The sequence below is a fragment of the Salmo salar genome, chromosome ssa03 (assembly GCF_905237065.1).
Source record: "Salmo salar chromosome ssa03, Ssal_v3.1, whole genome shotgun sequence".
Taxonomy (NCBI): domain Eukaryota; kingdom Metazoa; phylum Chordata; class Actinopteri; order Salmoniformes; family Salmonidae; genus Salmo; species Salmo salar.
Genome location: NC_059444.1, coordinates 3,544,709 through 3,564,325, shown reverse-complemented (window position 1 = coordinate 3,564,325; position 19,617 = coordinate 3,544,709). Strand labels below are relative to the sequence as shown.

At 43.1% G+C, this 19,617-nt stretch overlaps 1 protein-coding gene across 2 annotated transcripts in view; it reads right to left on the bottom strand.

Moving 5' to 3' along the window:
* Positions 1–19,617, bottom strand: part of gipc2 (GIPC PDZ domain containing family, member 2) — a 56,243-nt gene that overhangs the window by 5,706 nt on the left and 30,920 nt on the right. For both annotated transcript variants that reach the window (XM_014187677.2, XM_045714401.1), the window contains exon 2: positions 7,360–7,545. In XM_014187677.2, coding sequence (XP_014043152.1) covers positions 7,360–7,545 — 186 coding nt within the window. The remainder of the gene's footprint in view (positions 1–7,359; positions 7,546–19,617) is intronic.

Genomic DNA, 19,617 nt, shown 5'->3' with positions numbered 1-19,617 from the left:
TACTCCTTCACTATGGTGAATCACTAAAACAATACAGAAAACCTGAGTCTACTCCTTCACTATGGTGAATCACTAAAACAATACAGAAAACCTGAGTCTACTCCTTCACTATGGTGAATCACTAAAACAATACAGAAAACCTGAGTCTACTCCTTCACTATGGTGAATCACTAAAACAATACAGAAAACCTGAGTCTACTCCTTCACTATGGTGAATCACTAAAACAATACAGAAGACCTGAGTCTATGCCTTCACTATGGTGAATCACTAAAACAATACAGAAAACCTGAGTCTACTCCTTCACTATGGTGAATCACTAAAACAATACAGAAGACCTGAGTCTATGCCTTCACTATGGTGAATCACTAAAACAATACAGAAAACCTGAGTCTACTCCTTCACTATGGTGAATCACTAAAACAATACAGAAAACCTGAGTCTACTCCTTCACTATGGTGAATCACTAAAACAATACAGAAAACCTGAGTCTACACCTTCACTATGGTGAATCACTAAAACAATACAGAAAACCTGAGTCTACTCCTTCACTATGTTGAATCACTAAAACAATACAGAAGACCTGAGTCTATGCCTTCACTATGGTGAATCACTAAAACAATACAGAAAACCTGAGTCTACTCCTTCACTATGGTGAATCACTAAAACAAAACAGAAGACCTGAGTCTACTCCTTCACTATGGTGAATCACTAAAACAATACAGAAAACCTGAGTCTACACCTTCACTATGGTGAATCACTAAAACAATACAGAAAACCTGAGTCTACTCCTTCACTATGGTGAATCACTAAAACAATACAGAAAACCTGAGTCTACTCCTTCACTATGGTGAATCACTAAAACAATACAGAAAACCTGAGTCTACTCCTTCACTATGGTGAATCACTAAAACGATACAGAAGACCTGAGTCTACTCCTTCACTATGGTGAATCACTAAAACAATACAGAAAACCTGAGTCTACTCCTTCACTATGGTGAATCACTAAAACAATACAGAAAACCTGAGTCTACTCCTTCACTATGGTGAATCACTAAAACAATACAGAAAACCTGAGTCTACTCCTTCACTATGGTGAATCACTAAAACAATACAGAAAACCTGAGTCTACTCCTTCACTATGTTGAATCACTAAAACAATACAGAAAACCTGAGTCTACTCCTTCACTATGGTGAATCACTAAAACAATACAGAAAACCTGAGTCTACTCCTTCACTATGGTGAATCACTAAAACAATACAGAAAACCTGAGTCTACTCCTTCACTATGGTGAATCACTAAAACAATACAGAAAACCTGAGTCTACTCCTTCACTATGGTGAATCACTAAAACAATACAGAAAACCTGAGTCTACTCCTTCACTATGGTGAATCACTAAAACAATACAGAAAACCTGAGTCTACTCCTTCACTATGGTGAATCACTAAAACAATACAGAAGACCTGAGTCTATGCCTTCACTATGGTGAATCACTAAAACAATACAGAAAACCTGAGTCTACTCCTTCACTATGGTGAATCACTAAAACAATACAGAAGACCTGAGTCTATGCCTTCACTATGGTGAATCACTAAAACAATACAGAAAACCTGAGTCTACTCCTTCACTATGGTGAATCACTAAAACAATACAGAAAACCTGAGTCTACTCCTTCACTATGGTGAATCACTAAAACAATACAGAAAACCTGAGTCTACACCTTCACTATGGTGAATCACTAAAACAATACAGAAAACCTGAGTCTACTCCTTCACTATGTTGAATCACTAAAACAATACAGAAGACCTGAGTCTATGCCTTCACTATGGTGAATCACTAAAACAATACAGAAAACCTGAGTCTACTCCTTCACTATGGTGAATCACTAAAACAAAACAGAAGACCTGAGTCTACTCCTTCACTATGGTGAATCACTAAAACAATACAGAAAACCTGAGTCTACTCCTTCACTATGGTGAATCACTAAAACGATACAGAAGACCTGAGTCTACTCCTTCACTATGGTGAATCACTAAAACAAAACAGAAATACACTACGGGAAAAGAAGGAACAGCACGTCAGAAATCAGCTCAATGTGATTGAAGAATCAAATGACTTCTGGGAAAATACTAAAACAACAACATGAAGTGTTATCTATCCAAAACAGAGATGTCTTTTTGGCTCTATAACAAAGATAGAGATTTTTATTTATTTTACCTTTATTTAACAAGGCAAGTCAGTTAAGAAGAAATTCTTATTGTCAATGACGGCCTAGGAACAGTGGTTTAACTGCCTTGTTCAGGGGCAGAACGACATATTTGTACCTTGTCAGCTCGGGGATTCGAACTTGCAACCTTTCGGTTACTAGTCCAACACTCTAACCACTAGGCTACCCTGCCGCTCCATGATCAAATACAAATCTTAGAATCAACTATTAAAGACTACCAGAAACCACTGGATTCTCTAATTACATTGAATGAACTACAGGACAAAATACAAACCCTCCAACCCAAAAAGGCCTGTGGTGTTGATGGTATCCTAGACCAGGCTGTAACATAACAAAATGTGGAAAAAGTTAAGGGGTCTGAATACTTTCCAAATGCACTATGTGTTTGTGTGTGTATGTTTGTGTGCGCGCACACACACACACACACACACACACACACACACACACACACACACACACACACACACACACACACACACACACACACACACAAATTAATTGGCAAAGGCACTACAACAGTCTGCAGCACCCAGCCTCACCCTAAAATCAAATGTCTACTGTTTGCTGATGATCTGGTGCTTCTGTCACCAACCAAGGAGGACCTACAGCAGCACCTAGATCTTCTGCACAGATTCTGACAGACCTGGGCCCTGACAGACCTGGGCCCTGCCAGACCTGGGCCCTGCCAGACCTGGGCCCTGCCAGACCTGGGCCCTGCCAGACCTGGGCCCTGCCAGACCTGGGCCCTGTCAGACCTGGGCCCTGACAGACCTGGGCCCTGTCAGACCTGGGCCCTGACAGACCTGGGCCCTGCCAGACCTGGGCCCTGCTAGACCTGGGCCCTGCCAGACCTGGGCCCTGCCAGACCTGGGCCCTGCCAGACCTGGGCCCTGCCAGACCTGGGCCCTGCTAGACCTGGGCCCTGCCAGTCCTGGGCCCTGCCAGACCTGGGCCCTGACAGTAAAATCTCAGTAAGACAAAAATAATGGTGTTCCAAAAAAGGTCCAGTTGCCAGGACAACAAATACGAATTCTATCTAGATACAGTTGCCCTAGAGCACACTAATAATTATACCTACCTCGGCATCAATACCACAGGTAACTTCCACAAAGCTGATCTGAGACACAATGCAAGAAGGGATTTCTATTTCAAATCAGTTCTACAATCCATTGTCCTTCATGGTTGGGAGGTCTGGGGTCCACTCGCCAACCAAGAATTCACAAAAATGGGACAAACACCCAATTGAGACTCGGCATGCTGAATTCAGCCAAAATATCCTTAATGTACAACGCAAAACCCCAAACAATGAACACAGAGAAGAATTAGCACTATACCCTCTGATCTGAAAAGAGCTGTTCAATTCTATAAACCACCTAAAAGGGAAGCGATGTCCACGCATTCCACCACAAAGCCCTCACCTACAGAGAGATGAACCTGAACCTGTCACAGATTAAATGAACATAGCCTTGCTATTGAGAGAGGCCACCGTCGGCAGACCTGGCTCTTGAGAAAAGAAAAGCTGCCCACAAAATGAGGTGGAAACTGAGATGCACTTCCTAACCTCCTGCTAAACGGTATGACCATATCAGAGACACATATTTCCCACAGATCTTAAAAACATTTAAAAAAAAAGTCAATCATTGATAAAACTCCAATATCTATTAGGTGAAATACCGCAATGTGCATCAGAGAAGCAAGATTTGAAAACAGGGCAACTAGTGAAGCACAAACAATGTAAATACCACCAATATTAATCTGTTTATTCATCTTCCCCCACTATTCCTACTACAACTATTTTCACATTGCTAAAACACTGTACACAGTAGATAATATGACATTTGAAACAGCTTTATCCTTTATGAGTGTAATTATCACTGTTCATGTTTTGTTGTCTCTTCCCACTTTTTTATGTTTATTTCAGTTGCTTCGGCAATATAAAACATACAGTATGTTTCCCAGGCTAATAAAGCACAATTAAACGGAGCGTATGTTGACATTATCACAAGTCACAAAAAATGGCATAACCATAATCAGTGAACCATAAGCAGTGAATCATAAGCAGTGAATCAATTGTCGAACCATGATCACTGAACCATGATCAGTGAATCAATTGTCTAACCATAATCAGTGACCCATAAGCAGTGAATCAATTGTCGAACCATAATCAGTGAACCATAAGCAGTGAATCAATTGTCGAACCATAATCAGTGAACCATAATCAGTGAATCAATTGTCTAACCATAATCAGTGAACCATAATCAGTGAATCAATTGTCTAACCATAATCAGTGAACCATAATCAGTGAATCATAATCAGTGAATCAATTGTCGAACCATAATCAGTGAACCATAATCAGTGAATCAATTGTCTAACCATAATCAGTGAACCATAATCAGTGAATCATAATCAGTGAATCAATTGTCTAACCATAATCAGTGAACCATAATCAGTGAACCATAATCAGTGAATCAATTGTCTAACCATAATCAGTGAACCATAATCAGTGAATCATAATCAGTGAATCAATTGTCTAACCATAATCAGTGAACCATAATCAGTGAATCATAATCAGTGAATCAATTGTCTAACCATAATCAGTGAACCATAATCAGTGAACCATAATCAGTGAATCAATTGTCTAACCATAATCAGTGAACCATAATCAGTGAATCATAATCAGTGAATCAATTGTCTAACCATAATCAGTGAACCATAATCAGTGAACCATAATCAGTGAATCAATTGTCTAACCATAATCAGTGAACCATAATCAGTGAATCAATTGTCTAACCATAATCAGTTCCAACAAATGAGTTGTTTTAAGAACTTGGTATAATTGATCGTTTATTCCTACAGGTGATTACAGATCTATAGGACAGGTCTCTAAAAATATCAAGAAATAACAAGGCAACAAGTTTCTATAGAGGACTAGTTGAAAGGCTTCTCTGATAATGACAGGCTTCAAAGAGTTGAAATAAAGAAAATATGTGCAATGCAGATTTATCTCCTAATTTAGGATAATCTGCACTGTCCTGGACGGGTTTTGGTTCTGTGTGAATATGAATGATCCACTTAATACAGGCTGACTCTGTTAATGAATGAGAGGGAGGAGGTTCACTGAACTAGTACGGTCCCTCCCAAATGTTTATGACCGACCAGGTCCCTTCAGAACCACGGTCAGAATCTCCTTTATGACCGACCAGGTCCCTTCAGAACCACAATCAGCTTTATGACCGACCAGGTCCCTTCAGAACCACAATCAGCTTTATGACCGAACAGGTCCCTTCAGAACCACAATCAGCTTTATGACCGACCAGGTCCCTTCAGAACCACAATCAGCTTTATGACCGACCAGGTCCCATCAGAACCACAATCAGCTTTATGACCGACCAGGTCCCTTCAGAACCACAATCAGCTTTATGACCGAACAGGTCCCTTCAGAACCACAATCAGCTTTATGACCGACCAGGTCCCATCAGAACCACAATCAGCTTTATGACCGACCAGGTCCCTTCAGAACCACAATCAGCTTTATGACCAACCAGGTCCCTTCAGAACCACAATCAGAATCTCCTTTATGACCGACCAGGTCCCTTCAGAACCACAATCAGCTTTATGACCAACCAGGTCCCTTCAGAACCACAATCAGCTTTATGACCGACCAGGTCCCATCAGAACCACAAATCAGAGGCACTTTTATTCGCCAAGGAGTATGACCAGGGCCCGGATTCCCAAAAAGCATCTTAAGTTCATCGTTAGAACCTTCGTAGGAGCATCGTTAAGTCTACGAGCTGTTTCCCAAAACCATCGTTACTAAAGTTGCTCTTTAAAACGCTCGTAATCTAACGCCTTCCTCAGAACTCTCTAGAACAGAGGAGTGCATCGGTAGATGCTTTTATTTGCCCTCCAGCGTCACTTTATACACACAAGATCTCCGATTAAACACAGAATCAAGATGTTTATCTGTCTCTCTATGTCCACCGATAACATCAGAACAAAGTTGATGTTACAAACAAATCGAAGGATAAAAATACGCTTCAAATAAAACCCGAGATGACTGCATTAAAATACACAGCAAGCTATATATTCCTATTTCAAATCATATCGAAATACATTTCATGTTCATTCAATTGAGTTCTACTTTGTTACTTGTAGGCTACTATCTGTAATTAGTCTCAATCTTATGATGTGTATCCTAACGTGAACACAATGACGTGCCAAATCAGGGATTTAGAGCATTTTAATTGGATACGCATTAGAATAAGCCGCCTCAATAATATCTCTCTAGGAGCGGATTGGTCGTCAGTATTGCCAATTAATTCTAATGTTGCATCATCATGATGACGTGGCCTGTGACACTTTGCTTCTTGAAAGTCCAATATCTTGATAACTGACATGCAAAACATGTTGGGACAGTGAACTGATGCAAAACAGGCCTAGAGATAGTTTGAGTGGATTTGACTATTAAGGTAAATATAATATCTCTCTAGCAGCTGATCCATTGTCAGTTTATGTGAAATAATTCTAAATGTTAAAAGGTCAGATTTTGAACTGTGAAAGCTGATCTGAGAGCAGCGATCGCTTTTCTTTCCATCCTGTCAGTATCAACACTACGCCTCAACGACACACTTAGTGAACCTTCTCTCAGTGTGGTGTTCTGGGAAAACACACGTTACATCCTCGGGGCCGTTGTAGGAAAGAGGCATCGTTAAAAGAAAAAAAACAACTCAGAAATCTAATTTTCATCGCTAACGGGAAACCGAGCCTTGGTGAACTAGTGCACAATAATTGACCCAAACTGCATACAGTACATTAAAAGATACTACAGTCCGTCTTACCCCTTAAGCTGGTTCGTGTACCCGGGTTTCTGTCTGATCTGTAAACGCTGACTAATCAAAAACGCTAAGAAAATCTCTGGTGTAATGCTCTTAAGATACCATGACGCTTCACCAACACAAGGGGGTGTCTTGGAGCAATGTTTTACACACTAGGCTATAGAAGAGCCCACCAGCTTGTAGTGCTAAGACCCTGGTATTAATACCACTGTTTCCTTCAGCCATTCCTATGGGGGGTGGGGGAGACACAATGGGGTTTTGGGATAAGACTTTATGGATTGATTGATTGGATCCTACCTTGATGAAGGCGTATCCAGCCCCGTTGTCTGTGATGGTAAGACCCAGGGCGTCTTCTGATTTAAACACCTCCACCTCTTTCTTAATCCCTTTAATGTGGGCGAATATGAAGTCCTCCAGGCCGATCTGACCACCGAGCAGCTTCTCCATGTCGATCTTATGGGTGTTCAACGTACAGAACAGGATCTGGGGAGGGACAGACAGATTAATGAACAGGATCTGGGGAGAGACAGACAGATTAATGAACAGGATCTGGGGACAGACAGATTAATGAACAGGATCTGGGGAGAGACAGACAGATTAATGAACAGGATCTGGGGAGAGACAGACAGATTAATGAACAGGATCTGGGGAGAGACAGACAGACAGACAGACAGACAGACAGACAGACAGACAGACAGACAGACAGACAGACAGACATATTAATGAACAATATGTGGGGAGAGACAGACAGACAGATTAATGAACAGGATCTGGGGACAGACAGACAGACAGACAGACAGACAGACAGACAGACAGACAGACAGACAGACAGACAGACAGACAGACAGACAGACAGACAGACAGACAGACAGACAGACAGACAGATAGATTAATGAACAGGATCTGGGGACAGACAGACAGACAGACAGACAGACAGACAGACAGACAGACAGACAGACAGACAGACAGACAGACAGACAGACAGACAGACAGACAGATAGATTAATGAACAGGATCTGGGGACAGACAGACAGACAGACAGACAGACAGACAGACAGACAGACAGACAGACAGACAGACAGATTAATGAACATGATCTGGGGAGAGACAGACATATTAATGAACATTTTTACAAATTTAGTCATTTTAGCAGACGCTCTTATCCAGAGCGACTTACAGTAGTGAATGCATACATTTCATACATTTTTTAAAAATTTATTTTTTCTCCGTACTGGCCCCCCCCATGAGAATCAAACCAACAACCCTGGCTTTGAAAACACCATGCTCTACCAACTGAGCTACAGGGAAGGCCCAGGGATCTGGGGACACACGAAGAGACAGAGAGACGGTTGATAAACCGTGTGCCACGGAATCGGAACATCAAAAAAATCTCTTCCCAACTATTTTGCAACCTGTATGGCGCCGCGGTCAACATTTTGGTCCTCAAGTTAAACTGGTATATTTCTTTCTGACATTTTTTGTTGTTGTTGTTGTTGTTGCCATTTTTGGTCTTTAATTCAGGGAGGACAGATACATTCCCTAACTTCTCCCCCTTCCACCTTCCTCCTCCATTTTTGCAGTAACGCTGTAATCAGTTGGTTGTAAATTTGGATTGAGCAGATATTCCCATATATGATTGTTAACTGCACATGTGACATAACTCCACCTTTCCTATTCATAATATCATTAACTAAGATAATTCAATTTTTTTTAAACATTTTATGTGCAAAGCTCTTAGAGACTTAGCCAAAAAGACTCACAGGTGTAATCGCTGCCAAAGGAGATTCTACCATGTATTGTCTCGCTGGTCCTGCTCACACTGCCCTACCCTGTGCTTTGACCTCTTTCTCCCCTCTCTCTCCAGATGAAATCTCGCGTCTTGTGACGGCCGGCCGCCCAACAACCTGCCCACTTGACCCTATCCCCTCATCTCTTCTCCAGACCATTTCCGGAGACCTTCTCCCCTACCTCACCTCGCTCATCAACTCATCCTTGACCGCTGGCTACGTCCCTTCCGTCTTCAAGAGAGCGAGAGTTGCACCCCTTCTGAAAAAACCTACACTCGATCCCTCCGATGTCAACAACTACAGACCAGTATCCCTTCTTTCTTTTCTCTCCAAAACTCTTGAACGTGCCGTCCTTGGCCAGCTCTCCTGCTATCTCTCTCAGAATGACCTTCTTGATCCTAATCAGTCAGGTTTCAAGACTGGGCATTCAACTGAGACTGCTCTTCTCTGTGTCACGGAGGCTCTCCGCACTGCTAAAGCTAACTCTCTCTCCTCTGCTCTCATCCTTCTAGACCTTTCTGCTGCCTTTGATACTGTGAACCATCAGATCCTCCTCTCCACCCTCTCCGAGTTGGGCATCTCCGGCGCGGCCCACGCTTGGATTGCGTCCTACCTGACAGGTCGCTCCTACCAGGTGGCGTGGCGAGAATCTGTCTCCGCACCATGCGCTCTCACCACTGGTGTCCCCCAGGGCTCTGTTCTAGGCCCTCTCCTATTCTCGCTATACACCAAGTCACTTGGCTCTGTCATATCCTCACATGGTCTCTCCTATCATTGCTATGCAGACGACACACAATTAATCTTCTCCTTTCCCCCTTCTGATAACCAGGCGGCGAATCGCATCTCTGCATGTCTGTCAGACATATCAGTGTGGATGACGGATCACCAGCTCAAGCTGAACCTTGGCAAGACGGAGCTGCTCTTCCTCCCGGGGAAGGACTGCCCGTTCCATGATCTCGCCATCACGGTTGACAACTCCCTTGTCCCCTCCTCCCAGAGTGCTAAGAACCTTGGCGTGATCCTGGACAACACCCTGTCGATCTCCACTAACATCAAGGCGGTGACCCGATCCTGTAGGTTCATGCTCTACAACATTCGCAGAGTACGACCCTGCCTCACACAGGAAGCGGCGCAGGTCCTAATCCAGGCACTTGTCATCTCCCGTCTGGATTACTGCAACTCGCTGTTGGCTGGGCTCCCTGCCTGTGCCATTAAACCCCTACAACTCATCCAGAACGCCGCAGCCCGTCTGGTGTTCAACCTTCCCAAGTTCTCTCACGTCACCCCGCTCCTCCGCTCTCTCCACTGGCTTCCAGTTGAAGCTCGCATCCGCTACAAGACCATGGTGAATGCCTACGGAGCTGTGAAGGGAACGGCACCTCCATACCTTCAGGCTCTGATCAGGCCCTACACCCAAACAAGGGCACTGCGTTCATCCACCACTGGCCTGCTGGCCCCCCTACCTCTGAGGAAGCACAGTTCCCGCTCAGCCCAGTCAAAACTGTTCGCTGCTCTGGCACCCCAATGGTGGAACATGCTCCCTCACGACGCCAGGACAGCGGAGTCAATCACCACCTTGCGGAGACACCTGAAACCCCACCTCTTTAAGGAATACCTAGGATAGGATAAAGTAATCCTTCTAACCCCCCCCCCTAAAAGATTTAGATGCACTATTGTAAAGTGGTAGTTCCACTGGATATCATAAGGTGAATGCACCAATTTGTAAGTCGCTCTGGTTAAGAGCGTCTGCTAAATGACTTAAATGTAAATGTAATGTAAATGTCTCGGTCAAGACACACTGAGTGGACAAAACATTACGAACACCAGATCTTTCCATGATATTGACTGACCAGGTGAAACTATGATGCCTTATTGGATGTCACTTGTTAAATCCACTTCAAATCAGTGTAGATGAACGGAAGGAGACAGGTTAAATAAGGATTTTTAAGTGTTGAGACACTTGAGACAGGGATTGTGTACAGTATGTGTGCCATTCAGAGGGTGAATGGGGAAGACCTTGAATGGGGTAAGGTAGTAGGTGCCAGGCGCACCGTTTTGTGTCAAGAACTGCAATGCTACTAGTTCTTTCACACTCAACAGTTTCACGTCTGTATCGAGAATGGTCCACCACCCAAAAGAAATCCAGCCATCTTGACACAACTGTGGGAAGTATTGGAGATAACATGGGCCAGGATCCCTGTGGATCACTTTCAACACCTTGTAGAGTCCATGCCCTGACGTATTGAGGCTGTTCTGAGGGCCCAAGGTAGGTTCCAATTCAATATTAGGAAGGTGTTCTTAATGTTTTCTATACACAGTGTATATTAGTGTTTTATTTCTCATTCATTTTTAAAATACATTTCTTGACGGTGCAGCGGTAGTCCTGGAAGAGGACCCGGGTGGCACGGTGCAGCGATAGTCCTGGGAGAGGACCCAGGTGGTACGGTGCAGCGGTAGTCCTGGAAGAGGACCCGGGTGGCACGGTGCAGCGATAGTCCTGAGAGAGGACCCGGGTGGCACGGTGCAGCGATAGTCCTGGGAGAGGACCCGGGTGGCACGGTGCAGCGATAGTCCTGGGAGAGGACCCAGGTGGCACGGTGCAGCGATAGTCCTGAGAGAGGACCCAGGTGGCACGGTGCAGCGGTAGTCCTGGGAGAGGACCCGGGTGGCACGGTGCAGCGGTAGTCCTGGGAGAGGACCCAGGTGGCACGGTGCAGCGATAGTCCTGAGAGAGGACCCGGGTGGCACGGTGCAGTGATAGTCCTGGGAGAGGACCCAGGTGGCACAGTGAATTTCTTCAGCCTCCTTAGGAAATAGAGACTCTGTTACGCCCTCTTGACAAGAGTGATCGTGTTGTTGGTCCTCGGTGATGTGGACGCCGAGGAACTTAAAACTACTGACTCTCTCTACTGCAGTCCTGTGCTTCCTGAAGTAAAAACATCTATTCCTTTCTGTTTTCCTAACGTTGAGGGAGAGCTTGTCCTGGCACCACAATGCCAGTTCACTTACCAACTCTCTCTTTGGCGGGAGTTCCTTTGTTCTACTGTGAAAATCTCTCTCTCCTTACTGCATGGCCAGGGGGAGAGTCTCCGCCAGGAATTTACAACCTGAGATAACAGAACCTGGGGTGTAGGAGAGAGTGAGAGAGGGGGAAGCCACGATCTATACCCAATAAGGGCCACGTCACGACACGGTGGTCTGCCCGTCAGGAAGTCCAGGATCCAGTTGCAGAGGGTAGTGTCCAGACCCAGGGCTCTGAGGTTGGTGCCGAGCTTGGAGGGAACAATAGTGTTGAATGCTGAACTGTAGTCAATGAACAGCATTCTCACATAGGTGTTCTCTTGTCCAGATGTGTTACGGCCGTGTAAATAGCGATGGAAATGGTGTCTTCCGTGGATCTGTTGGAACGGTAGGCAAATTGGCGTGGGTCCAGTGTGCCTGGCATGCTGGCCTTGATGCGGGCCATGACCAGTCTCTCGAAGCACTTCATGATGACCGAGGCGAGCGCGACATGGCGATAGTCATTTGGTCATGTCATCTTGTTTTTCTTGGGCACTGGGACGATGGTGGTCTCCTTGAGGCAGGTGGGGACTACAGCCTGGGACAGGGACAGGTTGAAAACGTCAGAAGACACCCGCCGGTCAGCACACACTCTGGGGACGCGGCCAGGGATGCCATCTGGGCCTGCGGCCTTGTGAGTATTCACTCAAGAATTTTCAACTCACGTCAGCCTCGGAGTGAAAGCACCTGGTTGTCCAGAGTAGCGAGAGTCTTCCTTGATGGCTCAGTATTGTCTGCATCAAAGCGAGCATAGAATGTTAAGCTGGTCTGGGAGGGAGGCTTCGGTGGGCACAACACAGCTGGATTGGCCTTGGTAGTCCGTGATAGTCTTTAGTCCTTGACACGTGTCGCAAGTCTGAATTGTCGAACATCAATATCAAGTTTGTCTGTATTGTCTTTTTGCATCCCTAATGGATTTGTGGATCTCGTACCTGCTTGCTTTGTATGCGTCACATGCGACCGATTCATGGGGGGGTCCATTCTGTTGACATTGAATTCTGCAGTACGGGTCTCAGCATGGTACGAATTATCCATTCACCCAGGGTTTTTGGTTGGGGAATGTCCGGATTGTTATTGTGGCTACAACATCATCATGTTAGTGATATTTCAAATTATTTTTATTTTTTTATCACCCACGACAATAAAGACTGCTTCCGGTTAAGAGGTTTCTTGCTAGCTAATGTCCTTGTACAGTTCGTTGAGTGCCGTCTTGGTGTTTTCTTATTGTGGCATGTACACAGCTGTAATAACGCACGTGAATTCCCTTGGCATATAGTGGGGTCTCCATTTTAGCATCAGAAACTCCAGGTCTGGGTTAACAGGCGCTCAAGACGTTTTCAACTTCGGTACTCCTGGAATTGTTGATGAGGAAGCATACCCCTCCCCCTACTCTTACCAGAAGCCGCCATTCGATCCGTACGGAAAATGGAAAAAGCCGTTTGGTTGAATAGCAGAGTCGAGTGTATTGTCCCAAAACCATTTCTCTGTAAAAACAAAAAAGACATCATTCCCTGATGTCCGTCTGCAATTAAAGCCTTGCTTTGTGTTCAAAGTTTATTTTCAGCGTGAGTGTCAGCGTGTTAAACAGAGAAATCATTAATGAGTGAGTCATGTTTTTTATTTTTCGGTCATGTCCTATTACCACTGGTAGAGCAGACGAGGAAGGTGACCTTTCAACCAGGGCCGGTGATGCACCAGAGATCTGGCTTCACACCTTTAGTAGGAACCTCGTGGCAGACCCCAGAAGGTGTGTGTGTAATGTGATCTGTTTGAGGCCTGATTTTAAAAAGGCCTTGAAACTGACCATGGCCCAGTCCACTAGGGTGGCTAGTTAAAAGGCTCTGCGTCCCAAATGGAAGTCTATTCCTTGTATAGAGAACTACTGTTGACCAGGGACCAAAGGGAACAGGATGCCATCATTCGGGACACATCCAAAGCTACTGGGAGGACTCTACTGCTGGTCAATCATTTATTCCACTGCTCCTTACATCACAGATGGGCTGTGTGCGTTTCACAGGGTGTGTCTGTGTGTTACTGACTTGCCTAGTTAAATAAAATAAACACAGGGATAATAATGACAGTACAAAAGGGCAGCACTCCAACAAAACACTATCATGTCAGAAACCCATAGATAAAATGGTATCATAAAATGGTATCATGTCAGAAACCCATAGATAAATGGTATCATAAAATGGTATCATGTCAGAAACCCATAGATAAAATGGTATCATAAAATGGTATCATGTCAGAAACCCATAGATAAATGGTATCATAAAATGGTATCAGGTCAGAAACCCATAGATAAAATGGTATCATAAAATGGTATCATGTCAGAAACCCATAGATAAAATGGTATCATAAAATGGTATCATGTCAGAAACCCATAGATAAAATGGTATCATAAAATGGTATCATGTCAGAAACCCATAGATAAAATGGTATCATAAAATGGTATCATGTCAGAAACCCATAGATAAAATGGTATCAGGTCAGAAACCCATAGATAAAATGGTATCATAAAATGGTATCAGGTCAGAAACCCATAGATAAAATGGTATCATAAAATGGTATCAGGTCAGAAACGCATAGATAAAATGGTATCAGGTCAGAAACACATAGATAAAATGGTATCATAAAATGGTATCATGTCACAAACCCATAGATAAAATGGTATCATGTCAGAAACCCATAGATAAAATGGTATCATGTCAGAAACCCATAGATAAAATGGTATCATGTCAGAAACCCATAGATAAAATGGTATCATGTCAGAAACCCATAGAAATAATGGTAGATATTATTTTATTCTATCATCCCTTGTCAAAGCTTCTTTCAAGCAGACAGAGAATAGATGTATTTATTTCAACGCTATCATATCGACACCGATAGAGAATAATGCTACAGTAGACATTTGTACTTGAGTGAGTTTAAAACAATTTGGGTTTGTGTCAAACTTTCTAAACCTGGTGTGATGAAATGACAAAGTGTTGAGGCAGTCTGATGCACTAGTTTCCTGAACCGCCTTACTTTTGGGAGGTTTCTGATATGATACCAATATCTATGGGGTTTCCGATATGATACCAATATCTATGGGGTTTCCGATATGATACCAATATCTATGGGGTTTCCGATATGATACCAATATCTATGGGGTTTCCGATATGATACCAATATCTATGGGGTTTCCGATATGATACCAATATCTATGGGGTTTCCGATATGATACCAATATCTATGGGGTTTCCGATATGATACCAATATCTATGGGGTTTCCGATATGATACCAATATCTATGGGGTTTCCGATATGATACCAATATCTATGGGGTTTCCGATATGATACCAATATCTATGGGGTTTCCGATATGATACCAATATCTATGGGGTTTCCGATATGATACCAATATCTATGGGGTTTCCGATATGATACCAATATCTATGGGGTTTCCGATATGATACCAATATCTATGGGGTTTCCGATATGATACCAATATCTATGGGGTTTCCAATATGATACCAATATCTATGGGGTTTCCGATATGATACCAATATCTATGGGGTTTCCGATATGATACCACTATCTATGGGGTTTCCGATATGATACCAATATCTATGGGGTTTCCGATATGATACCAATATCTATGGGGTTTCCGATATGATACCAATATCTATGGGGTTTCCGATATGATACCAATATCTATGGGGTTTCCGATATGATACCAATATCTATGGGGTTTCCGATATGATACCAATATCTATGGGGTTTCCGATATGATACCAATATCTATGGGGTTTCCGATATGATACCAATATCTATGGGGTTTCCGATATGATACCAATATCTATGGGGTTTCCGATATGATACCAATATCTATGGGGTTTCCGATATGATACCAATATCTATGGGGTTTCCGATATGATACCAATATCTATGGGGTTTCCGATATGATACCAATATCTATGGGGTTTCTGATATGATACCAATATCTATGGGGTTTCCGATATGATACCAATATCTATGGGGTTTCCGATATGATACCAATATCTATGGGGTTTCCGATATGATACCAATATCTATGGGGTTTCTGATATGATACCAATATCTATGGGGTTTCCGATATGATACCAATATCTATGGGGTTTCTGATATGATGCCAATATCTATGGGGTTTCTGATATGATACCAATATCTATGGCGTTTCTGATATGATGTACTTGTTTCCTGAACCGCCTTACTTCTGTATAAAATGCTGAATTCGTACGGGGTCATCAGAATGACCTCTGAGTGTTAAAGGGCTCTTATCTAGGCTTGCGTACCAAAAAAGGTACCCTATTCCCTTTATAGTGCACTAGGGCCCATTGGACTCTGGTCAAAAGTAGTGCACTATTTTTTGGAATAGGGTGCCATTTGGGACACAACCCTAGCGTGAGTGGTAGAGGAAAAAAAAACGTTCCTTGTTAGTACACAATACAAGCAATGAGGCCTAACAGCCACAGAGCACTGCTCCACTTTGCACCACTCTGCACTGCATGCGCATCAGCTGACACAAGCAAGGGTTGCCCCTGGTTACTAGAGTATAAATAATTGGATTAGGAAGGGGGGGGGGCGATCGAGGAGAGAGAATGAGAGAGCCCAAGAGAGCCCAAGAGTGAAAGAGAGGGTCAGGAAGAGAGCGATAGCGAGAGTGTGAGAGAGAGACCAAGAGAGAGAGCGAGTGAGGGTCAGAGAGAGTGGAGATGGACCCACTGGTTGTCCTCTAAGTTAAAAGAGAGCTGGTAGTCCCATCAGCCAAACTACCAGGTGTTTCTCACTGTATATAGACTTTTTCATTTTCTTTTGTTCTACTGTATTATTGACTGTATGTTTGTTTTACTCCATGTGTAACTCTGTGTTGTTGTATGTGTCGCATTGCTTTGCTTTATCTTGGCCAGGTCGCAGTTGCAAATGAGAACTTGTTCTTAACTGGCCTACCTGGTTAAATAAAGGACTTGTTCTCAACCTGCCTACCTGGTTAAATAAAGGTGAAATAAAAAAATATAAAAATACAGGGAAGAGATTCAGGAGTTATGCTAATTTCGTATAGAGCACACCTAATCCACTATTCATTTAATCAAAACAGGAACATTTTACATTTGGTTAGAAATAAATTAGGAAATAATCTCAACAGAGAAAAAATGTCCTCCTGTGTGCTACCTATATCCCCCCACTAGAATCCCCATACTATAATGAAGACAGCTTCTCCATCCTACCTATATCCCACCACTAGAATCCCCATACTATAATGAAGACAGCTTCTCCATCCTACCTATATCCCCCTACTAGAATCCCCATACTTTAATGAAGACAGCTTCTCCATCCTACCTATATCCCCCCACTAGAATCCCCATACTATAATGAAGACAGCTTCTCCATCCTACCTATATCCCCCCACTAGAATCCCCATACTTTAATGAAGACAGCTTCTCCATCCTACCTATATCCCCCCACTAGAATCCCCATACTATAATGAAGACAGCTTCTCCATCCTACCTATATCCCCCCCACTAGAATCCCCATACTATAATGAAGACAGCTTCTCCATCCTACCTATATCCCCCCACTAGAATCCCCATACTATAATGAAGACAGCTTCTCCATCCTACCTATATCCCCCTACTAGAATCCCCCATACTATAATGAAGACAGCTTCTCCATCCTACCTATATCCCCCCACTAGAATCCCCATACTTTAATGAAGACAGCTTCTCCATCCTGGAGGGGGAAATCAACAATTTCCAGGCCCAGGGACATGTACTAGTCTGTGGCGACCTAAATGCCAGAACTGGACAAGAACCTGACACCCTCAGCACACAGGGGGACAAACACCTATCTGGAGGTGACAGCATTCCCTCCCCCATATGCCCCCCTAGACACAACTACGACAACATAACCAACAAAAACAGGTAAAAACTCCTGCAGCTCTGTCGCATGCTGGGTCTGTACATAGTTAATGGTAGGCTTCTAGGGGACTCCTATAGTCGGTACACCTACAGCTCATCTATTGGCAGTAGTACTGTAGACTACTTTATCACTGACCTCAACCCAGAGTCTCTCAGAGCGTTCACAGTCAGCCCACAAACACCTCGAAGCACCGCCGTATTTAAGTGATAATGCCCTCGAAGCCGGTGTTTGGAGAACATATTGGCACGGGTGTTGTTAGGCCTGAGATGAAGGTCGAGGGCCGGCAAACCATACCAATATATCCTCTAAACACAGACACAAATCTAGGGTTGCTACCCAAGCCGTCTGGTCGTTCTATCGTTTCCGTTGCCAGAGACGCGACCCAGTCTTTCAGTTTTTTTGTTCTGCAAGATAATATCTAGATGCTTTTTTTTTTTATAATGGAGATCAAGTTTATAAATTGCCTGGCTGGGCTGAAGAGACAGTGGATTGCAGCAGTCAGATGGAACAGAGTAAATAGGCATTTTAACGTCATAGATTTAGCCCGGTGGTAACTTATGGAATAGACACCGGCTGGAATGCGTTTTTTAACCAATCAACATTCAGGATTAGACCCACCCGTTGTATAATGCTTAATATTTTACCGTGAACACTGCAGCAGAAGCAAACTCCTCCCTCCGCTACTCTTTCATCTGCGTGAGGCTACAATAAGTAGCCGAGTTTCCCCTGCTTTTCATTAACTCATGTTTGGCTACAAATATATACATACAGTACCAGTCAAAAGATTTAGAACATCTACTCATTTAAGGGTTTTTCTTTATTTTTACTATTTTCTACATTATAGAATAATAGTGAAGACGTCACAACTATGAAATAACACATATGGAATCATGTAGTAACCAAAAAAAAAGTGTTAAACAAATCAAAATATATTTAAGATTCTTCAAAAGTAGCCACCCTTTGCCTTGATGACAGCTTTGCACACTCTTGGCATTCCCTCAACCAGCTTCATGAGGTAGTCAGTCACCTCATGACTTGCAATTTGATTGCTGGACATCCATCAAACCCATTTATTCAGATCTGATCAAAGAGGACAGTTCAGGTAATGGATTGGGCCTAGTTATTGTTCATTAGCAGCATACATTTTTGTGTTCGTTCTCTTAAAATAGCCTTATATACTCTTCTCGTACAATGTATAACCTATTGTACTGTTTGTCTGTACTGTCTACCTGTCTTTGGTGAGAATCTTTAAGTTAATAAAATACCTAAAATAGTATTCTTCAGTTTGTCTGCCTGTTAATATTATTCAGCTGAGAGTACCCTGGGTAGGATACTTTACAGGGTAGCACTTTACCACATTCCAATGTTTTCGTCTGGTGAATCTCTCAGGCATATTTTTTGGGGGGGATTGAAAATGGGAACAAATGGGAGAGATGGACAAATACTGATTTCAAAACATGATAATATAAATGAGACTATAGTCCAAGACATGAGGTGAGTATCAAAATGTAGTTTTAAAGATGCCCTTGCCTTAAAGTTGAACCTCGGATAGATCTTCACTATAATAGCCAACTCAAAATATGGTATTCTGTTCTTTTTAAATAGCTTACATTTTTCATATTATATCGAGACTAAATGAAACGACAGACTGTTAAAATGTAGGGAGAAAGGCAGACATTTGATATAAAACATTGGATTTCTGTTGCTCGAATTTCATTCAATTCATTTTTCAGACGTTTTCCTTCGGTAAGTCGACTCGTGTCTCTCC